The 26,005-nt window shown below is 40.1% G+C and overlaps 1 protein-coding gene across 1 annotated transcript in view; it reads right to left on the reverse strand.

Moving 5' to 3' along the window:
• The window catches only part of mgl (low-density lipoprotein receptor-related protein megalin), a 226,136-nt gene that overhangs the window by 64,415 nt on the left and 135,716 nt on the right, over positions 1-26,005 (reverse strand). The window contains exon 3 of the mRNA XM_022076817.2: positions 1,982-2,101. Within this exon, the coding sequence (XP_021932509.1) occupies positions 1,982-2,101 (120 nt within the window). The remainder of the gene's footprint in view (positions 1-1,981; positions 2,102-26,005) is intronic.

Here is a 26,005-nt window from a genome sequence, read left to right on the forward strand (position 1 = left end):
CAATTGCTCATCTTGGTCACCGGTAAATTTAATTTCTGCCATTATTTTACTCAACAACACACGTGCTGCCTGAGCTCGTCGCGAGACACTACTGGTCCGAGAGCGGTCTCCTGTGCTTTGTCTCTGTCGCCTGTCTTTGTCTCGCGCTCGTAATTGTACTTCATACGATTGTACAGAGAGCAGACAGGTGCGACCAGTCTCGGTCTCGTAACTCTGTCGCCTACCTCGGTCGCTTGTCTCTGTCGCGTGCAGCCAAATTGTACCTTTATAGCTTCGTGATACTTACCTACTACAAAAACAGGGCCGTTGAGATAGAACTGTCGGATTAATTACGACGGCCGGGCATCCAGGTAGGACAGGGGAGACAAAAAATGCGCACAGCATTTTGGTGAGGAAACCAGTACTCAAAAACGCTGCTTATTAATACAATACTCTAGTAAACCACCACTGCGAGGACAGAAAAGGTGGACTGGAGAAAAGCTGATTGTCGCAGTGGGAGACTGGCGGAAAAGGTTCGTGATCTTGTCCTCCGAACGGTTTTGGTAACTTCGTATTGTACTACGAGAACGTTCAGTATTGTAACCATGCGGAAACAGACACTGTTAGATTGCTACTGTTTATTACCAAGCTCTTGATATCACCAAAGATCTCGTCTTTTTCAAAGTATGGTTTGAACCAGGTACTTTGTTTTATGAGGTGTACTGAGATTAATCCTCCTTAAAATACATGTTCCCGGTGAGAAACGATCCTTTGAGCCACTTCAGGTGTCTTCCAAGTTGCGGTAACTAGATTAGACTTGGGCTTTCACCGACAATTAATAATACAGACCACCAGCCACTTCGCACAAGTTCATTCGTGCATAGTAAGACGACACCAAAGTGGCGGCATCCAAAGCAGAATGCTGTTCGTGCATGTAAGGGAACCTGAGCAAGAGATTGCCTGGAGACAACACGAACACAGGCACGGGAAATGACAGAGTAAAGACAGATAATCCGGAAAGTGGCAAATACGACGGATGTGTCTATTACAAGACGCGTCCAAAGACGTGCTCTGCTCTCCAAAACATTAAGATTAAGACATGGCACAGCCATTTCATCGCTTCCTTATCGTTTGGATGTATAGATGTGAACCGTGATCTCGTATTGCCACAGAAGAACGAAACATCCAAGTTTATAAAATCAAAATAATTTTAATTTTTTCTACTGTGAACTTAAACAGGATGTCATAATGTGGACTGAAATCATCTGGCTCGGGAGTGTCGGGTGGCGGGCTCTTGTGGGCACAGCAATAAAACTTCTGGTTCCACGAAAAGCGTGGAATTTCTTCAATAGCTGAGAGACGATTAGCTACTCAAGAACTATTCTGTCAACTGGAGTTAAGTAGTCAGCCAATGATGGATTGTACATATCTGGCTAAAAATGGAGACCATGAACATGATTATAAACGGTGAGATTTCAGGTGCTCAAAGTGGCGAGTACGAAAATAACTGTCTTTTGAAATGTTACGCTGTGCAGTCTAGTAGAAATTTACCGACGTTTCAGAAGTACCTGAAGCTTCCATCATCAAGGCGATCGCCCTTATGATGGAGGCAAGAAGCACCTCTGAAACTTCGGAAAACGTCTACCATACTACACGGCGCAACATCCAAGGAAAGTTATCTTTTATGTATCTTCAGGTTCCATAACGTGAGGCGTTCTTAACTAGCTAAGCGACTGTCAACGTTTCAGGAAGGACACTCAAATTACAAGTAAGGTATTTATATGTATGTCTAGCCTACTGGTTATTTAGCTAAGGTTAAATCGCTGCTGTTCAGATTCCACAGTTTCTTTGGCACTCCTCAGAACAAACCAGCGTATGTAATTGACATTCACACGATCCTAGAATACAGAGTAATAAGCATCTGCCGACGCACTAATTACAGGCTGTGACGTGACAGTTTTGTCTAAATTCATTAATTGGGAGATTGAGTTTGTTTACTTACGACAAGACTGGAATTCGTCTTCTCCTTTTTCGCAGTCCTTCTGATAGTTGCACACCCACAGCGACGGAATGCACTTGCCTTCCAGACAACGGAACATTCCTGCAGCACAGGATCCATCTCCTGTAACACACAGACACGGGCGTGGGTGTAGTAAGGTCCAAACAGAGGAACGAACGCACGTGCATAACCACTCTGAATGTGCATCACTTTACACAAGAACTCGTTTCTTTAATGTTTTGTTTGAGTGTGGTGTATCGAGAACTGTAGTTATACAGCGCTTAACAACACTTGGTACAGGTGTTCCATTCAAAACGCAGACCAAAAACAATCACATACTAATGCACATAAATAAAACCAGAAGCAGGTCCACTCTTTTGTAACAGACATTCTTACCCCCATCCTCCTCGTGATACCTACATCAATGTAACCCTCGTTGTTCATGTCAGATGTGCAAAAGCTGTGCAGATGTGAACGTGCTGCATCGAAGAACAGGACACATGTTCATTCTCGAACACTGCTTCGTATCGAAATCGTTTACTGCTGAAGCATTTATCAATGCGCATCCTTACAAGGAAGTACCAAACAAGACAATAAACCGGCTGGAAATGAAATGTTGGGGCTCAAGAAATGTGTTTTCGAGAAGGCGGTGGACATCTGCTGTAAAGTTCTTCCTGACAATGAAAAACTGAGAACTGGTTCGTCTTCTTACAATTATGTCACTAAAGCTCCAAATACTTTCGTAGGAGAGATTTCATTTTAAATGTAACACTGCAGAACAACTGCATGATTAATCAAAAGTGATATAAGAATAAGCAGATAGGAAACTGTAAAGAAAAAGCATGTAGACTGTCGGTTAGATGCATAGATCAAGGATATTTTCATATAAGTAGAATAGATAAAACAATACGTAAGAATGGATCTAAAGTAAAAGGTTGTGAGGTTGGGGTTTTGATGAATAAAAATATCACATCGTATATTAAATTAAATGTCAGCAGGCAATTTCAATGTGCACCAAACTCGACGCCCTAAGTAATACGACGATTTGGTTTGTGTTAACTGGAGTAGTTCTTTTTCAAAAAAGAAAAAAATGACAGTGCCCAAATGCACAATGCATGTTTTCCTTCTTTTGCGCAGCTGTAGTCAATTTATTTGATTTACTTCCGCGATAGGCAACCACTCGTACTTGAAAGACGAACTGGCTGCATGACCGAGACTGGCAGGCGTTTCAGTTAACTGAAAACCTCTGCGAGTCAGATGTTGGTTGATTAATGCTACTGGAATGGAAAACTGTTTCCCAAGGACAACTACATCTACGTATTATAAAATCATGTAATTTTCATTTAGTATGAGCGATGGTATTCAGTCGTTTATTCATTAAGAACGTGCTGTATATTTTTTGACTGTAAATTTTGCGTATTTGAAACAATTTTGGATAATGTGTACATTTTGAAGATTACAAAGAAAATGTTTTGTTATTTGGCGAATATACAAGCTGTACTGTGCTTTAATTTTGTCAGTAATTGAAGCAAAAAATATTAAAACTTATAACGGATTCAAAATCACAAAGAACGAATTTATGAAGCACTTATACTGAAAACGGGCTATAATATTACAGTGCACTTGATTGGAATATGTGTGTTCATAAACACACTTTAAATCAAATTTGAAATTAATTTATATACTACTATCGTCGGTGTACAAGCCTTAGACACTTACGCTTAATGTGTGTGTAACCGTACTTTTAGTAACATTCTTAGAAATCAAATGATCGTGATGAAACTTCGTATGAACTTCGTCCCATCGGAGACCCTTGTACGTGTCTTATTTTGTATCGCAAAAAACATCATCATGACATGCACACACGCGTCTAATACAGAATCTTGTACTATTATATTTTCTTAAAACAACATGGCACTGCGTTAAATCTGTGTTCATTTCACGTTTGATGGCAATAACTATGAATTGCATCTATGTTATATAAATCTAGTGTTTAATGTGATAAAGATTTGTTTACAGGCCTATTTCAAAGTTTGGGGTATGGGAAAATATAAAGCATAACTGATAATTAAATCACAGAGCTGTTGGTATTTAGGCATAGCCTAAAATAAAGGCCCAAATAAGTCCCAAAATTTCCAGAATCCTTTAACAACATTACGGTGGCACACGTAATAGAAATAGTTATTTTCAAACATGTTCACCACCCAACCCAAACTTGATTATTAAAACGCAGATTAATGCAGTCGTATAGAGGGAAGAAGAAGAAGAAGATAATGATGATGATGTCCAACACCTTTCCTTAATTTACTCTCAATAAGCTATTACGTCAGAATCTGTGCTGACGAGATTTTACGACATCTCTCGAGAAATTCGAGATAGTTATGGCTACAACAAATTACAAGTAAAAGGCGTCCGAAAAGAAGGACGGTGTAGTGAGGGGGAGGGGGGGGGGAACAAAAGATCACGGTTAATGCAATAGCTAATGTCTTGTAGACAACTTGAAAGTCCTGGCAAAAGTTTGACTGTGCTGTATTGGCATGAGAGTTCTTTGGTCGATAAACTCCGTCTTCGTCTCTCACCACCAGCATTGCCTGAGTAATCTTCAAACTTATCACAAAAGATGGGTTCTTTTCATTTTAATCCTAATGAAATTTGATTAAAACATGAAACTGAAAAGTTTTGTCATATAAAACAAGAACTAGAAATTAAAATGTGATCAGTTGGTCCAAAGGAACACCATAATAGACTGAAAGGATTATTTGTGAGCTGTGACTTACAGCCGAAGAAATTCCAGAACAATTATATTCCTGTAAATTAACTCCGCGGTATAGGGCCTTCGATTAACACATGATAGTTCCTCGGTTCATCAAGAGCTCTAATATAGAGTGAACAAACCAACAACTATTAACACTATAATGGACACTATTGCCATACGCGTTTCGACCTCAAGAGGTCATCATCAGTGGCATCAGGGAAATTAATACATATAGTCAAATGGTTCGAGCAAATTTCATATTTAAGAGCTCTAATGTTTTTCAAAATCTAAAAATTCCTTTACACGTTTATAAAAGTCGTTATTGGTCATTATTAGATGTGAGTTCGGTTTAGTGCATATCCTCAAACGTTTGTATCTGTCAAACGTCCACATTTCCTTCATACCATCGCGTAGACTCTCCCCTTGAGACTTCACGCCAAAATTCTCTATCAGTTCTTGGTCCTCCGTCCTTCGTACGTCCTACATGTTCCACTCATCTTGTCAATACAATTTCCGGTGTAATTTTATCAGCCTGAGCAGGCTAGAGAATGAGCTTTTGAGGTTCATACACAAATCATGCCGCAGTTCAAATCTCGACTTTGATACCAACTGTGGTACTTGCCAATTTTCGTTTCCAGGTTCAAGCCGCGGTAGGCAACACCTCCGAAATTATATGTGGCTGAAACATGTTTCTATAGTGCTTACATTAACTATATAAAATAAATGCACTCTTAACGATTTGCATAAGATTGTCGTGTGTGACGGTAAAATTGGTACTTGAACCAGATTTATCAGTTGAAGTAACCAATGATTCTCTTTCCACTGTACAGGTATCAAGAAGAAAACAGTAACACATTAGACTGTCTTCTGGGACAGTTTCGTGTTGTTTGTCCTAGTAATAGAGGCAGCAATCACCTACGAAACGTCGGTAAACACTCCCCTAGACAACACGGCGCAACATCCTAGAAGAAAAGAAATTTACTCGCAACCGTGAGAACCTGAATTCACACTAAGTAATCAGAACGCGTTCAGCTAACTAAGTCATAAGGGCAGAGAGATAAAATTTAACGTGATATAATAGCTTTAATCGCCTTGAGGTATTGAAGAATCATCAGCGTTATGAGTCGGAACATCTGTGAGTTCAGGGGAAGCTCTGTGGCCCCAGATCAGCCATTAATCACTTTCACACACGGAGATTAAAGCGTCAGGGAAAGAGAGAGAGAGCACTTGCAAGCTGCCGCGTTCTCTCACTCCTACTTCCCTAGTCACTAAATTACCGCCGTCAGAACTCGCCCCGTCCTCAAGCTTGGCATTGAGTTCCCTTGCTCAAGTGGTACTAACAGAAATTTAAAACTATTTCTTTATCCATGCCGTTCTCAGTTCCACTGTGCATTTTCTGCAGGCTGTGAAATATATTAAATGAACGCCGCCCGCCCCAAAACAAAGCATCGAATTTTGATCATACCTGGTATTATAGATCTACACGAAGATCTGGTGGAAGACGTTTGGTTCATATCGGTCCAATAAAAGCCCCGCTTCACCTAAAACTCGCGCCGATTTCACCCATTTTTTACAAACGGCCCATCAATAAAGTGAAATATAGGCAAAATTCACAAAATATCTGTGAGTCTGAGCTACGGTCACAGTAAAAGGATCAGCCCAGGGGGGGAGCACGACGCCGAGTACCTGCAATGGCGAAAGACGCTGGAAGACATCTTGCGACACGCTTCAGTACATCGGTCTAGAAACGGTCTGCGTAGTTATTTAAAAACTTGAATTGTATTTTCAACATTTAATAAATGTAGAAGCACACAACTGAGGTTTGGAAGGGGTTACATGCAAATTTGACAAACCGCCTCAAGGGACGTGTTTTTATGTTGTCGTGGTATGAGATGACATCCATCTTCCTGTCTCCTGAAGGGACGCCAATTTGTAAAAGAGACTTTACAGTTATGTCAACACAACTTTGCATAAATACAGCACTGCATTTCAAAACCAGCAAGAAAAACAAATAAAAGAAAATGAAGAACGTTTTATAAAAACGAAGCAAATTTCAGAGCACAGAACAATGAATAGTGAAACGTGGTGGTATCCGTAATATGCTTTATGCATTGTTATTAAAATTGATTTAAGAGAAGAGTTTAAATTTATAACAGAAAAGATCTAGTGACAAATAGTTCAATGTGTATGCTTTCCTTACACTCGATATGGTGAGACTAGAAGGAACTACAAATTATTACCTATTCAATTTAGTGGACAATTTCAACTGGTTTCGATGACATATGACCTCAGATATTTGCACCATGGTAATATTTGTAATTTTTTACACAAAATAAATGGGTAAACAAAACATATGTCCACACTCTATCTCCACAAAAAGTCAAATAGCAAACTCTAGCATTTGCGTTATCGTTGGTCCGCGGAACAGCTAGAAATACACACCAAGAGGATCGTAATGCTGTACCTGGTACCACTTTTATCGGGCTCGAGTGTCCGGACCATAACAGAAACAGAACCTGCTGCATTAACTCGAAGCTCCAATGTGCAGGCGAGTGTAACAAAGGAGTCATTAAGGCGGCGGTGAGCGGGGGGAGCGAGAAAGTAATTTCAATTTGAATATCCCACAGCAAGTAATGTTAAAGTTTTGCAAAGTGTCTCTGCTAAGCTACCGACTGTAAGACCTTAAACACTGCAAGATCCATCCACTTTATGTGTGAACTTCTATTCGGTGGGGGGTTGTTTCTTGAAATGGGGGCGGGGAATATCCTCTTACTAGGTAACAAAACTGACATCCAGTTACGGTCCAATTATTCCAATCTCGTTTGTCAGAGGTGCTATTTTATCCGAGATACCGTTTTATGATGTTACCCGAAAGGTAGCTTAGAACTGCTTCAAACTGTTTATTCATTCAAATGAAATCTATGATGCAACAAGTTTCACGAACTGCTTCAAATTTTGATTCGTTCAAATGAAATCTATGATGCAACAAGTTTCACGAACTGCTTCAAATTTTGATTCGTTCAAATGAGATCTATGATGCAACAAGTTTCACGAACTGCTTCAAATTTTGATTCGTTCAAATGAAATCTATGATGCAACAAGTTTCACGAACTGCTTCAAATTTTGATTCGTTCAAATGAAATCTATGATGCAACAAGTTTCACGAACTGCTTCAAATTTTGATTCGTTCAAATGAAATCTATGATGCAACAAGTTTCACGAAATGCTTCAAATTTTGATTCGTTCAAATGAAATCTATGATGCAACAAGTTTCTCTAAAGTGAGAACAAGTTTCATGAAGACGTACCGTGACGATTTGATGTTACTTGCAAAAATAACCGTTACGTTATTGAAATACATTACATATAGGACATCCATCGATTAAACGCACTGGCTGCTTCAAAGAAGGGTAATTTGTGCACAGGGAACGTAGAACAAATTGTGCATTATTCTAACCCTTGATTTTGTTCAAAAGAACTGTGTCCACCTCAAGGGTTTGATACCCGTGACTACATAACAATGTGGCAAAGGAAGAGATTTCATATTTCAGATGGCACTCCGATCAAAAGTATCTAATGACAAAAATAGAACATAGTGAATTTTTTTGTTTTAAATTAAAAAGTAAAGCAAGTTACTTTTCGCCTAATATAGTACCCGTCACGAAATTGTAAGGTTGAAGGCCACATTAGGACTCCACCCTGTCCCCCTTAACGCGTGGCCTCTACTTTGGCTATGCGACTTCTGAGCCGTCTTCACTCGCCTGGGCTATGCCGTTCGTACCTCAGTGTTGTACGACGTTGCTGTAACCTTGAAGCATGCAATTTTTGAGGCGGCTACTATAGTGTAATGTAATCAAGAAATAATTGTCTGTTCTGAGTTATGAGCGGTTTCTCTCCCCGGGGTGGCAGATGGTAACCGCCTACAAGACTCCGTGGCTACACAACTCAGAATACCACACAATTCACTTAACTAAAAACGGTTTCAAAAAGTTTCGTACAGTATGTACACTTCATACAGCACAGTGGACAAACATGTATATATATATATATATATATATATATATATATATATATATATATATATAGCTGAAATATTGTTGGGGCTACATAATATGGCGCTTTATAATTTGTAATCTTCATAAAGTAACTCTATATCAGGGTCTTCTAATCGTACAGGAAAAGATGGGTGAAATTGGTTAGTAAATTTATTAAACACTTAACATAAATTCTCTTTAATTTGGCCAAAGTTACTTTTTTAACTTGCGGCTTGATTTTTTTAATGTATTAAGGGTAACCCGTTCAGTTGAGACCATTATTAACCCATCTACCGACCGAAACAGTACCTTCGACATTAATCTCCTTAAATTTCTGAGAGGCAATCTGCGTACTCGTTGGCTGGTTATCGATTTCATTTTCTCTACACAAATCTCTCTTCGTATTATGGGTTGGATTCCCCCTCTCCCAAGCCATTACCAATTCGGCGACGTGCAGCAGTTGTGGAATTCCACGTAACGAATTGACACAAATGTCGATATTATACACCAGCACCCACAGCCAACAGCCAACAGCCAACATTAACTGCGCTCTGCTACCTTTCACCTAAAATTACTAAAATGTAGCCGACTCTGTTTAACTCTTCACTCCACTGCAGTTCAATTCTTTGTTCGTTCATCTGATTCATTATTCATTCATTCGCTATAATTTTTTCTCGCCACACGTTCTAGACCGGATTTGGGACTCATACAGCCTCGTACCTAATCAACGACGGCGTTCCTACTTGGGGGGCAAAATGAGTTGGCCTAAAATTAACCACTCACTTTCATCAGTTAAAAATGCGTGGAGCTATACCTCCACTTCCTCACACGTCTAAATGGCGTGATGTTTACTTAAACACCAGTGGAAACTTTATATTTTTTATGTGTTTGTGGTTTCCTTGATGGAGCTTACAAGGCATTTAGATTATAGGCCAATAACATCGTAAGACAGAACAAATAATGAATTCGAAATACTGTGGGAGCAAATCCCCGTCGTCTAGTTTTAAGGTGCATCCCATCATCTGTCTGGAGGTAACGGGAAAAATGACGAAAGCGTTCGGTCAGGATAGCCAGACACAGGACCAGTGTTTGAACCCGGGACTTCCCGAACGTAAAGGAGAAACGCTTCGTTAGCCGGTACAATAACGAGACCTTCAACTAAGTCATACAGAGTGAAAACGCGAACATCGAAAAAGTAAATATATTTTCCAGATGTTTTCGAAGCTACCTTGCCCTCGGCGTCCATCTGTTGTACAGATAACACGCCGCACAGCGATGGACGAGTTTTCATCGTAAAACGTTTCGGCAAAAGCTACAAACACTACACAACTGCAGGTCTGATGCCTACAGAGTTTTCACGTGATCAGCTGTTTTATAAAATACGTGAAGTCTGATTTGAATTTCTTGTGCTATATAGCAGTGGTATTCAGCCTGGGGTACGCGAAGACATCTTAGGGGGTTCGTGAAATGATAAACACTGAATAATCAGTAATGTAATTTATTTAATTTATTTTAGATGTAGATTATATAATATGTATAACTTGAATTATATACCAACAACTTTGGGGGTACAAAGTTGAAGAGAAATTATATCTGAGGGTACGCGAACAAAAAGGTTGAATATCACTGCTATATAGGACCCACATGAACCAAAAATTAGAATTTAAGATTACTGGTCTCTGGGTTGTTGCAGGGAATAGTGTGGTAGAAGTTTACTTTCGTTTCATAGGTGCTTTCTGCAGTGAGAAGCTGATTTGAGACTCGCTACCCTGATGATGGAGACAGATAGTAACCACCTCTCAAACGTCGGTAAAATTTACCAGACTACACGCCGCAACATCCCAGAAGAGTGTCCTCTTCTGCTACCATTTTCACAATAGCGTGTCACTGATGTCTGCCCTCAGACTGTTAAATCGAAAGCAACAGACTTCCAACGTCAATAAATCCACTGCATAGTTGTGGACAGCTAATGGCTCACGACAATTTACTCCTGTAATAAATAACAATAAAACCAATTCTTCTATTACAGCCCTCTGCTTCACTTCGTCTCAAGTGGGCGGAAGTTACGTTCTGGCGTATTACAAGATAAGAAGGATCGAAACAAAGAATACAAAGAGAAAGAGAAAGAAAGACAAAAGAGGAGCGGAAAATAAAGAAAACAAAAGGCAAAAATCAGGCACAGACCACATTTAAATAAATACAGAATCGAAATTTTATAACAATTTAGCCACAAGAAAAGTTTCAGCGAAGATATGGGGAGCGGAGTTTCAAAAGATAAGGGCAGAGGGTGAGGGTGACTTACGCGTTGCGGTTCATAAACGAATTGCCTCTTTATCCATGGATCCCAACACTTGCCTTATGACAGATGCGCCTATTTCCCTTTGTACTTCATACCCAAATTACTATCAACAATTATTGTTTTCTACGACAGAACCGCATACCATCAACTCTCTTTGTCCCAGTTCAAAGTAAGGACTTATTCTGGAACACGCAACGTTGGTTAAAGTTGTTTGTTTGCCCGCAGGAGAGAAACTGGAGTGACTATAATCGTCCCACGATCCAAATGACAATTTCGTTGCCATCTTCTTACGACACATCAAAAGCCACGAGGAATTTCTTCAACCACATAATTTTAATCATTCGCTTCTATTCTTGTCTTCTTTTTGTCTTACAAAATCTTCCTTTTCTTAAAAAGAACAGAATATCAAAAGTGAAGAACGTGATAGTAATTTCAAATGCTTGACGAATAGAAACAAAGGATTTTATTAAAGTTGGTTCTTTTAATAACACCTTGGGACGAAAGTAAAAGTATGAGCCCTGAATACTAAAACAGTTTCAAAAAGAAGGAAAAACTGAACGTTTCACAACGTTTTACTTATGAACTACCCAGGCGCTGAGATACAGTGGCATTCCTCTTCAAATGCCTACATGATGCAACACAGTTCAGGCCTTGGCATACGCTAGCCACGCACGTTTTCGGCATACAAATCTCACTGGCATCTTGGGGGAGGGGGTGGGAGACAGGCAATCGCAAAACCTTCAGGGAAAAGGAGAATGCTAAGAAACATCCATTCCGCACAGCGGGATTTGAACCCAACGTCTTTGTGTATAAAATAAATAATAGTGTGACGCCTTTCAAATAGCGTTAAGACTGGACATTAATGAAATTTATGTTCTGAATAGCTGCTTTATAATAAATCTGATAAATTTGTGGGTTAACTTTTACATTAACCTGGGATTGCAGTGCCTACATCCCATTAATGATATAAATAAGGTTACCAGGAGAAATTTCAGGTTCTCACGGCGACGAGCATAAACACGGCTGTCTTCTAGGTAGCTGCATTGTGTAGTCTGGTAGATGTTTACCGATGTTTAAAAGATATGATCGCCCTGGCGATGGAGGCAGTAAGCACCTATGAAGCATTAGTAAACTTATACCAGACTACAAGGCTAACACGCCAGAAGACAGGTGTCTTCAAGAAGAATGACATAAAATGCGAAATGTACAATATAAGAGCAACATTTTTACAGCCCCTCTCATATCAAATTTAATCGAAATTCCTTAATTAGTTTTGGGAGGTTTAAATATGCTGAATGGCACATACGTCCTCTTAATTAACATTTCACGTCTTCGTGTGTCAGCACAAAAAAAATGATAGTGGAACCATGATTCCGGAGAATTTGACGTAAATACGTCTATACGGAAAGGAAGTTTATATATTGGCTTTATTCTAAATATTTCCTTTATACCCGCTTTACATTTGAGTAAAGTTTGAGTAAGACATTGCTTCTTCAACTTCAATTAGTTACGCTTAGGATGCGTCTGTGGTAGCTGAATGTAAAGTAATGTAATGTAATGTAAGGTAAGGTAATGAAATGTAAGGTAAGGTAAGGTAATGTTATGAAATGTTTTATAGGTAACAACAATGCCGAGTAAACAGATGACGTTTCCTTGGTAACATAACAATGAAGTTACACTTTTTCGTTCCACTTTTTCGTTTCACTTTTTGTCGAATGACACTAACCCTAAAATATAGACGTATTTACGTCAAAAACTCGTAAAACAATCAAATACTTCACAATGTTTATGAAGAGATACTTTGACGACTGTGCACCTACACGTTATAGTCCATCAGATCTAATGTAAATGATGACGATGTGAAAGGAAGAGCAGAATATCGATATTAAGGTGTCCCACTATTTTCCTACAGGGCGAGGCTATGCTCCAGTACGCTGGACATACCTCAGTCAGGACAGCCTGTCTCTGGGTCAAGACGAAGATTTCCACAGCGCCAAGCCTAGTAACAAAAATGCGACCTCGGACTCCAGAAGCAATTGCAATAATAAACAAAGCACACGGACGTGAAACATCGCAGCTGATACGGGCATGTGTGTTAGTGTGTGTCAACATAATGGCTTCCAAACCTTAAGCGCCCTGAAGGGAAAAAAACAATAAACTGCCACGTTCTGGAAAGTAGTTACTTGCGTGACAGGTGAGAATGGAAAAGAACATCAAGGTTACAAGGACGCGACAGGAAAATATTGTGCAAAGAACGCAACTCAAGTCATAGTCAATAAGTAGCAATCTCATAAACCTCAAGTACTAAACCCAAAACAAAGAATACAAGATTCGAAAGCAAAGAAAATACATTCTTCTGGGCGCAGATTTTGATTTCGCCTAACGAATTCAAGAGCGCCATCATGTTGCTACGTTCGACTCCTTAGCGGGCTCTTGTACATACAGAAATCAGCCGACAAATGGCAGACAATTTCTTGGCGAGCTAAGTTAATCTTACACAAAGCGAACGTTGTTTTCCGGTAAAATAAACTGTTAATCATGAATGCGATTGTCGTCTGGTATGTAGCGCAGTGTAGTCTGACCGATGTTACAGAGGACTTTACTGCCTCCATCATCAGGCGGTCAGTACACCCCAGAAGATATTCGTCGATGAGAGAACCTCAAATCGTACAAATGTAATCTACCTTCTTGGAAGACGCTCAAAATGTTTGGCAAAGTGCATTATGAAGTTTTGGAGGTCATTTCTTGCCTTCAGACATTTTTATAGCCGGTGACTTTTAATTACAATAAATACAACTATTTCAAAACAGACCACAATAATCCCGTCCAAACAATTATTCCCACGTTTTATTCTTTCATTAATTATATTACAACATGTTTCGGTAACTGTAGGATCATCTTCGGGTGGATACTGGATTAATACAACTCTAAATTACGAATAAAATGCGTCTTTTATTGGTTTTAATGAAAAATAATTAAACAAATATAAGTAATTTGAAGCAGCAAACAGTGAGCTGGTTACGAAAATAAAGACTTGCCCAGACAGGGACTGATGGATTATAATTCATGCCGTGTTACTTAGTCTGCTTTGTACAAAGAAAGACACGAAGTGCGTGTCGAAAAGTACTTCCTAGAAGTTATTTCCACTGACTGTTAAAGGTTTTCTTCCTTTCACCTTTCTTCTTAAGAACAGAATTGCAGCATGAAATACTTTTGTACAAAGTGAAGCTTTCGCGGCGACTGAAGTTGATGACAGACTTTATTCACCTTACATTTCCAGGTAGGATCTTCAAAAAACTACTGACCAGTGATTACACATTTCATGTCATCTGGCGATACATTTGCTGGCCAGGCAAACTCTTCCCTTTCGTAAGGTCAATATACGGTCCACATTATGGCGTAGATGAATCTTTCAAAGGCGATGACATTTTAACAAAACCACAGTAACACACGCAGACCGCAGACACAAGTTATTTCTTCGTCTTTAATACAGTAATTACAGTTTATTCGTCTCCCAGGCTGTTACTTGAATATAATAACGACTCTAGTTCTTAGTTTAATGTAATTAGTCTCCTGAGTAACGTGATTCCTATACCGCAAATTATTAGGTTGTAGGGGTCGTCCAACTTTTTCCTTCCCTCTTACCAAGAAAAGTTTCCCGTGAGACCCAAGGGCCAAGAAACCGCTCCTAACAGACTCTGAAAACTAACAGCGGGCTTGGTTGTAAGTGGTCTAGGGCCAGATATGGCCCACGGGCCGCCAGTTGTACTACGCTGGGTAAGGTTATTGGGGTAATCAGATCAAGGAGGATGGGATGTGAAGGCATGTAGCGCGCATGAATGAGAAAAGAATTAAAATAAATTTGATTTTAAAGCCTGAACGACCTCATGCCTGTCTTTAATTTCCAGACACGTTTCCAGTTAAGAGAAATAGTTAACTCCGTTTCACGTTTAAAAATTTGTCTTTATTAGCGGTAATTTTATTCTGGTTTCACTCTACGTTCACGTGAGAAAGGGAATTTTCCGATAGGCCTAAAGCACTTAACTGAGGTTCCGTCCTACATTGATTATAAATATCCACCAACTTCTGTCTTAGCTTTTGCTGTTATCATCGAGATGAGGTGAGACAATTGTTTCCGTGAAACTGGGCCTCTTAACGGGTCCATTACTCAACCGCCAGATGACAAATGAGCGAATACGGAACAGAAGTAGAATGATATTGACAGCGGAAAACCGGAGGCCTCGGAGAAAAATCTGTCCCAGTGCCACTCTGACTACCAGAAACAGAACATGGACGGACACGTAAGCGAAACTGGACCTTCGCCGTAAGAAGCCAGCGACTAACCGCCTGAGCTACTCTTTGTCGGTCACGAGTAATCTGATCGATTCCAGAAAGTTATGAAATCCTGTAGAGATTAATTTTGTGTTCGTTTCTCATTATAGCTATGAGATATTTAAATTATTGTGTTGCAGGAACACCGTTGTGTAAGTACCTAGGTGGTGCTGCATTTTCGTTTCGAGACAGACTTATTCATGTCTGCGTAGACCCCGGAGTCACTACTTCCACAGTGTCAGCAATACAAGTCAATTGGTCTATTTCTTTTTTCATTTTCCAATTCCAGATATGCCCCAAATGTCAAGCTAATCGGACACACGGAGAAATGGCGTTCCAATAAAAAGAAAGACAGGCCGATACAAGCAAGAGTCAAACGTGAATATGAATAAAAAAGGGCTGATGCAACTAAAATGAAAAGGACGGAGGGTAAAAGAATATGTCTGGCCGTGGGGAACAATTCTTCTCCGTTCTGCCTCATAAATGGATTTGCTCTTCGCCGTACATTTCCCTCCATTTCTCCACTCGACCTAGTGGATTAACTTTAGGAAATGACTACCCAGCTTAAGAGAGACCTACGAAACGTGAGATATGATAAAAGTACCGACAAGATCGTCGCATTGAGACTGATGTGGTTTTTCTGATTCGAGCACTTAGAAGGGATTAATGACGCTTGCAGCAATCGTTCTACTCCGCTCTAAGTGAACTTACATTTACAAAGAAATACAAATGAAATTTATAACAGAAAAGACCCAATAAAACTACGTCTCCTCATCTCGTGCCTTCGCGTAAATGATTTACAAGTACACGGCGCAAGAACTGCAGTTTTTGAAAAGGTAAAGATGCGCAATGAAGGTGTATTGGGGGCGTGTAGGTGTATCCCAATACATTTTAGACCTCGGCACTAGATAGAGGCAAGTAGTCAGCTTCGTGCTTAGGCTGCCCAAACTATCTGATGGAGAAAAGTCCTACTTTTGATGGTAATCAAAGCTCCGCCATTAACTACATATCCCGGAATGAGAGTCTATTTATTCACTGTGTATTTAACTACGCTTTATAAACTTCATGTACAAAAACTTTCGCCAGAAGAAAGGACCAACAAGATCTGGAGGAAATGGAAATAGATTAGATGCCGGCTGAGATTTTGTATTCTCATTTTTTTGTAAACGCACAGAAAACGTGGAAATATTAAAATCTGTTGGGACAATCGTTGTTTGTATCAGTATTTGAGATGGACAAGTCACTTTACAGCATTAAAATTGTTATAATTTAAACTGCGAGATGTGGGCTACATAATCGGTGTTTATTTGAAGTAATAAATTGTCCTGCAGATACACAGTTGTGTTAGTATATTCTACACATATTATGATTCCAGAATGATCTTATTATTTATTATCCCGGATATTGTTATTTATTTTTTTGGGACATGAAATTAAATTTAGTTTAAAGCGAGTAATGTACATTTTGGCTTATTGTCAAACACGTATTTAGTAATATAGGTCCAACATACTCGCATCAAAAGAATCTGTAAATTTCGCACTCAGCCCATTCTTCTCCTACGAATTGGCACAGAAGTGTTTGATCGCTTCCTGGAGGCTTCTACTTTTTCATCTCTAACCTTGGGCAAGAGGTCGTAAGCGAATAAAATATCTTCTATACGTATTCCCTTTGATATCTTTCTCTTTTCTTGTAACTTCACATTTCCTTTTATTTCCTTTTTACCTTTCTTCTGGTACTTTTTACACCACTAGCGCCAAAAGGTAGTCAATTCCTTTGGAACCGATTTATATTTCTGTTCGCAAAGAAAGGACTGACTCGCTTAGCAATATCGAGGCTGAAAAGGGAGCATTCGTGTGACTGGGGACGGCTAAGCAGTGGCTCCCATTACCATCAGTGCCGAGGAGATATTCAGCTCCTAAATCTCAGCAGTCGCATTTATTTTCCCCCGTTCTGCTGAGTACTGGATCATCAATCCATACGAACTCTTCACCTCCGTGACAGAAGGTGTGACTTTCTGGCAATATCCAGCAATTGAACATCCGAGGAGATGAAATATGTTGTAAGAGGTAATGCAAAAATATCCAGTTAAGGCTGAAGTTTTTAACATTTGTAAATAAGCAATAAAACGTTTAGGATATAAACATTGACCCATGCTTCCCCTTGCAGGCTTTCATCATCGCTACGATACTGGCTCGCGGTATCAATGATCTTACTTATACAACGCGCTCTGATCTCTGATACTTTTAAAAAAGTACTGTGTTCGAGCACAGATGGAAAATTCCGGGAAAATTTTAATGGCTGAAAGTGGGGAAAACTGGCAAAAGAAGGGGATAGAAACACACAGTTCAAAATGCATATTGTAAGGCGAATCGGACGACGCCTCAACTGGAACGTATCAGATTAGAGCCGGGTCGACATCTTCTTCCACGTGATTGTCGTCACACATGAGAGAAGGTCACCGACCGTGAAACAAGACAGGAAGTGACGTAATATGTGTACCTATTATTGCGTCAAGTGGTAGTCGTAGCTAACACCCACATCAGAATGATAATGTCGCATGTCGGGAGCACAGATTGGGTCCCGTCCACCATGAGACAACAAGCAATGATCCTCTGCCGAAAGCTTTCGGTTCGAATCCCTATGAACATTATACTGTTGTCTGTTTATGAATCTTGGCGTGAAAGGCAGGCGCAGATACTTTACAGGAGGGTCTCACCTGCTGTCAACTACCTTAGTAACAACGCCTTGCTGGCTTTACTGGAGCTGGCTAACGATGGATTCACTTTATCTGATCGGTTCTGCTGTATTCCAGTGTCTGGAGTACGACTGAACCACGAAAGCAAGTTTTTCGGGCAAACACGGCTAACGAAGTTACCATGAAAGCTTCGCCCTTGATGCCAATATTCCTCCTAAACGGTGGCGTCTACCTACAAGTCCATGACATGTTACCACCGCGAGAACCTCAAATCTCGTATGCTTATTTAATCACTTAAATGACCATGTTGTTAGCTAATTTATTATGCAGTTAGCTACGTAGCTATTTAGTTAGTTTGCTGGTTTATCTGTTGTGTCATGACACACAACATTTAGCCTACTGAGGGAATATATTAGCAATGAGCTAATTAAATGTGGGGTTATAGGAAGTGCCGTCCAGAGTAATGAGGCTTGCCACAGCACAGAACCAAACACTGGGGCAGAACGAAAATGCGAGAGCAGAAATTTGTACGCGGTTTTCTGTTGGTTCTATTGAAGACTCAGGGCGGCGGATATTCAGAAATTCGTTTCGCATGAAAATTAAAATCGGTATATACCCTCGTTTCATAGGATAAAAAAATAATACGTCAGACGCATGAACTGGTTAAAACATATTTTCGCAGAAAGAAAAAGTAAAATATGTAAAAAAAACTGCAAAAGAATTAATAACAGTATCAGGTTTAGAACAGAATATTTTTAACAGAACTGCGCTGAAATGTTATTAAGCACTAAAATCCGAAAGAAGATTAAAATAGTCTATAAATACAGGAACTGTAAAGTTGCTTCACATTAAACTTTTAAATGTAACGCACGCAAATGAGGAACGTGGCCGACAAAGGGAGACAGATTTGGGTTCCATTTCAAGTGTCCATCCAGTTGCTGACGTAACCTCTACCACAGAAGCAGATTGCAAGAGATCACTGGGTGTTTCAGAAAAAAATTTCTATTCGCAAAACACGAACTCCATTATCTGCAATGGACGTCAAGAAACGTGTGTGTGTGTCTTCGGTGAAAGGGTTAGCATATGCCGAAACACGGCTTGCTTGCAATCTGTATGAAATCCATCTGGAAACACCATTTACCTCACTTCCTACCGTGTGTAAGGGTAAATGCTATAAAACGCCTTCTGTGAACATCGCAGTCCAAGAAAGTTATTCTTCTTCGTAGCAAAGCCATCGTTATCAGTAGCAACTATGGGGCAACTCCTGCATTAGCATGCAGGTAGAAGAACTCCCACTCTCCTTGGTGAGGATTTGCAGACAAGAAGTCCTTGACTGGAATCAGGATGCGGCCCTTTGCAAACACGATATTGAACCTTCGGGTTTCATAAAAGGCACGGAATCTCTTTAACTACCCATACGTGCAGAATAAGTAGTCTTCAGTGACGAAAACTGTTTCTTGCTGTATTAAGCAAGAATAGTGCAGGCTACGTGGAGAATATGTGAAAAGCTTAATGTTATTCTTCGTATGTTGATAGTAATCAAGTGGGTAGTGATGAAGAGGGGAAGACCTTTCTTAGAAAAGTTGCCTGGCGCGTGTGGTATTAATGACATGTCGTGATTTATGTGAATACATCAGACATTTAACTATTTAATTCGCTAAGGCCATGACTGCAAATATACTCGCCTGAAACGGCATCTTGTCTATATAAAAAGCATTACAAAACATGCGCATAATACTCACCTTGACGGGACACAGGATGGTTAATAACATACGTAAACAGACCAAAATACGTGTGATGTATCACGTGAAGGGGGTAGCTATCATCGTTCACTAAATAATTACCAATTAAAGCCATGGTAACACAATGAACTGCGTCTAATGAACTCAGTTTTAACAAAGTTATATTAAACTGCCAAATTATAGGCAAATTATTTATGCTATGTCAGAGATCTTAACGTAAAAACACCTTCAAATACAGCCAAAATCTCAGCTGCCTTTGGAATAATTTTCTGTTTGCCTTGAGGGTCACTAAAAAACGACTGTTCACTGTTTATCCGAACCGAATCATCGTCCTCCTTGTGCTTCTCCGTTCAGTTACCCGCGTTCGCTGCTTGTTTTAACAATTTATCGCCACAGAATCGATTGTCTGTACTGACTTCCTTTTTCAGTAGTCTGTCGGTGTTTTTGTACGGGTCTGCCCGGGAAACAAACAGTGGGACCATCAAGCACTTATCTGACCAACGAACCTAACGATACACGTGTGCTATGAAATTGTAGTGTTTCTCAACCTTTACCCACAAGATGGCATCAAATATATTCGCCGCCTCATGACACATTAAAATATTGTTAAACTAAATTTGTATGGAGGTGTATACGAACATGATCGGAAAGGCGGACGTCCTGGAGTACACTGGCATTCCAAACGTATTCTTCGCACCACATCACGTATATCCAAGGCCATTGTTGTTGCAACAACGACTTCCAAAGTAGCCTTAAGTCATTCTTGTATTGAAGATGGTGAAATTACAAGCGAGTTCAGGTCTGGTGGCAGAAGCAGGTGAGCGGTGCCCCGTGGGGCAAAGCCCCTGCAGCAGCAATCATTAGGATCGGGTAGTAAACCACACAGAGGTCAAATAAAAAGTTCCCGGCATTACCTGGGGGTGTTCCCAGGGGGGCGTGAAGCCCCTAGGGGAAGTGCCGGTCCTCTCGAGACCTGGACGATCTAACCTGACATGGCAGGAGCAAAGGGATATCCAACCCGGTTCCCAAAAGAGTCAAATTATGAAAACAAAAAAACAGTTGTGTGCCTCCGTGAGGTCGAGAAAGGGGGATAGGGTCAGTGGCGGCGACACGCTCCGACCAGAGGCTCACGCGGGCTTGAATTCTTGCGCTGCGTTGCTTGTTTTGCGTCGTTCGCTGTTGCATTTGCAGTGCGACATCGTTGAAACAATATATTTGTACGTACAATGAATTAACTTCAACACTAACGTATGCAACATAGCAAAAAAGATCATTTAGAAAAACTTGCCTACATCTCTTTGGCACACATTACTCAGCACTTTGGAAAGATTCAATTAAGATATTAGTAGTATGAACTGAATTGTAATAACATAACCTGATATGATACTGACTGTAAAGTATAATTGAATAAGTACTGTTCAATTGTAGATTGCTTTGTCGGTAGTTAATTACATGTCTGGTGGCTGTTGCGTTGATTAAATAGTACAAATCGTAATCTGGCAGATTTGTGATTACTTTGCCACTGTACACGCCGAGTGGACTGGTGATACTGGTTAGTGGGGATTAAACAATGCCCTCCAAAGGGTTTGTAACCCTCATCTGTCACACAGTTTCGGTGGACGCACAGTGGAGGGTGACAGCAGGCAGAGAACACGACACGAAGTGAGAAATCCTCATGGATTGCACTAACATCGGGCGATGTTCAACACTTGCACACTTCCCGCTAGATCGATCAAATCAAGAAATGGACACAATTATATTAGGCATATAAGCCTGTATAAGTTAGCGTAGTGACTGGGCTACAAGCTGGGACGAGAGAGGTTAGTTTACGGCACAGTACAATTTTTCTTTTGGCCACAACGCCCACACAGACTCTAGGACCTACTCGGGATAAATTCCTGGGGCCTTGTCCATCTATCTGTCCGTCTGTATACTTCATATTCCGAAATGTTTAACGAATTGTGGTTAAATTTTGAATCAAAAATATATCCTTCTGGTATATTTCATTTTGGTCTACCACAGGCCTACATAACGATGAAATAAAACTTACGTTCCCCAAAAGTGGCGTATCCTAAAAACAAATAGGTAAATGACATAAATAAAACATAATTTAATAATAATTATTACTTTTACTTTAAAATTTTTCCATCTTTCTGCGTGTATCCGATTCAAAAAGAATCACGCTTCCTTCCGGTGCAAACTTCAATTGCCAAACGCACAGATGTCTTGTCCAGGACCACAAAACACTTTCTCGGAAACATCATACGTGTGTAAAAGCAGCCATTATTCGTGTTTCTTATAACACGTATAATCGTTGAAACTGGCTAAGGGTAATACAAATAATGTACTATTTATCACACCACAGTTTTCATGCACAAACGGGGAAATGAAAAATAGACTATTAACTCTATTGATACGCCAGTCCCCAAAATCTTTATAAAATTTAAGGTTTCCACAGCAACAAAAGTGTAGGCATTTCTGTTTACTGATTGTCATCTTGCTTTACTGTAGTTTACACAGAAAAACAAAAGAGGAAATACAAGAACAATGGCGGTCCATGCTGCTTGTAGGACGCGCCATAAAACAAAACAGTAAACGTTATACAGCATTCTCTCCGCATTCAACATCCCCGACGAAATTTTTCTAAATCTTCACCGGCATTAAGATCCCTGCAGCGGCTTCTGTCTAGAGGCAATTTCTCTTCATTCACACGAAAGCCTCACGTAATCTGACTAATCGTAAGGCATGCTGGGAGAATAATACGCCCGTGAAGTGGCAGCAGGAAAACTTTGTCCTTTTCTTCCCACAGCCCAGAGATGAAGAGCCTCTTCCAGTTCACGTGGCAAATTCTGAAAGAAAGTTTAAAAAATCTACGAGGACGTAGCCTTCTGCTTTATGATGCCGGAATTAATTTGTATTGTCCTTCGAGGACAGAAAAAATACTCTTTTCTGCATACTCTGTTAATGTCGTACTGCAACAGCGACCATACATATACTTGAAAACAGCGGCAGCAGGTTCCTCTGAAGAGTTACTAACGGCCAACATAACCAAACGAAGAAAAATGCAGAATATCATAATTTTGACTTTTGCCGTCGTGAAATCTCAAGACACGCTTTTAATTCTAGGCGAAATCGGAGCTAAGTAGCAAAAATGTATCTATTGCCTTCGCGATGTCCGTCTGATATTAACAACTTCAGAACTGCTGAACGGATTTCAATAAGATTCGGTATACTGGAGACTTTTACAAAAATTTGGTAGAATCTGAGGGCAATAACGGGCACTGTTAGTTTTAAGGCATTACTGGCTCATTTTCCTGGAGGAACGGAATAATACTGCGAGAATCCTGAGATAATTTAAGGTTATCTCGGCGGTAAGTACGAAAATGGCTATGTTATTGGTTGTAGCGCCGTGTAGTCTGGTAGGCGTTTACTTCTCCTGGTAAACTACTACCGGACCACACGGCGCTGCAATCCGGAAAGCAGCAATCTTAATCATGAGAGAGTATACAAAATAATCGGATCAAGATTCACATCCAAGACTTCCCGAATACGAGGTAAAGTACTAATTACTAAACAATATCGATCTGTTACAGTCATGCTGGGTTTTTTTAATTATATATTAACTGGCTTTGATTACAGCCCACCAATCCTTCAGACGTACAAGATTTCTGACTGCTCTAAACCATTCTTTGGTTTGTCCTAAGATTTCTGGCAAAATTTACCTTCGAATGTCAGGATGACGGAAAAACAATAACTGTAATCGGACGTGACATTTACGGCATATTTCCGCAGAATTTACCAAAATAACTGAGGAGAATACAGAAACCCTCTGCTGAGAAAAAACAGTCTCTGGATTCATTTTAATATTGTTCGCCCATCTACGTTTAGGTCTTCCTTTCAGGTTCTCCGACCACAACTTTGTACACATTTCTTAACTCCCCATGCGTGCTACATGTTCCGCCCAGCTCCTTTTCTCAATATCAATTTGCAGAAGGCTACTAATTTTGGAGCTTCTCCGGTCTCCTGTTGCTTCAACCTTAGGTCCAAGTATTCTTCTAATCATCCTCTTCTCAGAAATTTTGAATCCGTGATCCTCCCTTGACATGCAAGACCAAGTTCCACATTCATAAAACTTCTTTATTACCTACGCAAAAGAATAAAGTTGTCATATCAAGTACGAAAGAAACATTTTCAAGCCAATACAGAGTCAAATGAGACGAATGATGGAGAAAGCTTCTGACTGCTGAAACTACCCCTTTCTGTGCCTTTTTCCTTTCTTTAACCCACTCCCCACCCAATTCTGACCACGTTTCACATTTGTGCGCACAACCGATTTCACCCTCCACCCCCGGCCTCATCTTGTTCCGTTCTTCCGCGTCGAGGGTGGCAGCTTCGTCACGTGGTTCCAATCAGTTCGTGACACTGAAATAGATTAAAAAGATAACTCTGGTTTACGGATTTTTTAAAACTAATTTGCATAAAGGGCGTAAAATTAAAGCACCGTATTACTGGATGGTCACGTCTGTCCGTCCTTACTCATGTCTCGTAACCGAAAGTATAGAACGGACTTCAGTGACATTCGATTTTGGGGCATGCGGGAAGAATTTAATGTCAGTCTGCACCCGTCAAATACGGACCAACCCCAACTCAGATCAGACTTTACCCTCGATTTTAAAAAAGGGGCTAATCGTGCGTGATTTAAAATAATCCTCATTGTGGATACTACGTTTTATTTCCGACATCCTTCTACGTAGTTTATTGAACTGAACACGAAAGAATAATTTAGGAATCTAAGCTAAAATATCCAATATCGGCACAGGCAGAAGTAGGCGTTTTCGGTTACTACGTTCTGTAGTCTTTTGGCCGAATATCAACATTTCTGGGGTACATATTTCCTTCAACTTCAAGGCGGAAGACTCCAGAACAACAACCCAGAAGACCAACGATAAAAACGCACTTTGAAAATCGACTCTTACTAATGTTTATCAAATGCGAAGACAAAGTTACACTCACCAGCCGAAACAGACACATGGGAATGACACTGTAAAGTTACTTTGTTACAAAATAAAGAGTAAGCTTAACGTTATCCAGACTTAACCAAGGTTAAGTGAAACGGGACAATAACAACTGAGAAGAGATAAGAGAAAAATACAAAGTCGTAAAGCTGTACTTGCTGCTTAACTAAGCACATGCCACCACGCATTTTTAACCTTCGCACTGAACGGATGTAACTGGTTAGCTTCAAGCACCGGCCGCTTTACCCCCGTACCCAATGTACAGGAGGTTAGGTGTGTCCCGAAGCCCGTGCCCTATTAACAGAAATTGGCCACACTTATCCAGAGGTCAAACGAAACGCAGGGTCTAATGTGCGCTACAGAACGCCAAAGACCTACACGGATGTTCTTCAAAACGTATAATGTCGTGTGCAGACTATTTCTCTAAAGATTAACAAAGGAAGTACTGAAGCATTAATTTCTCTCGTAACGTTGTACTAATGGAGGGTAAGTGGCATTACTGTGAACCGTGTTATGAAATCCCTAAGTAGAATACGTAATAAGAGATAATTATAAATTTTATTTCCAGACACACATTTAATTAAGATAATTCCCAAGAGGCCAATTTCGAAACGATCCAGAGGTGGAAATTTCAACCTCTACTGAACATCAGAAGTTAGTATTAACATTCAACCCCTTATACGAGGTGCCATCTTGGTACGATATTCTTCCTGTATGATCACCATTCCTTCTCTATCCTCGTATTTCACATCACAGATCCAAAACGCAGTAAACTTCCTGACAGCCCTTAAATGAATTCATCTTCCTTGTAACTGAAGCGAAACAAAACTGACATGTTTTATTGTTCTTGAGTGACTATAGTATTGTCTGTCGGAACGGAGAATTGACTCGACCTTAAAGCCATTACGCCATGCACAGTGCTGTCCTAAAAACATTAGTCCTTACAAAAAATGTTCCCTCTATCCAAGCAATCTGCGTGCTATTTTGAAACAGTTTGTGTATCGCCAGTGACCCGACTAATATACTGAATTGTACACAAGCTGAAAACACTAGAAAGCTAACTGAGAGCCAGTTAATGCTTGTACGTCGAGTATTTGAACGGATGTATGCCTGCGCAAGTGAGTTGTGCTTGTTTGAAGATCGAATCAGGTGCTGC

This window comes from Zootermopsis nevadensis, unplaced genomic scaffold, assembly GCF_977971745.1.
Source record: "Zootermopsis nevadensis isolate Lab colony 2312 unplaced genomic scaffold, Znev_1.0 Znev_ptg000028l, whole genome shotgun sequence".
Lineage (NCBI taxonomy): Eukaryota > Metazoa > Arthropoda > Insecta > Blattodea > Termopsidae > Zootermopsis > Zootermopsis nevadensis.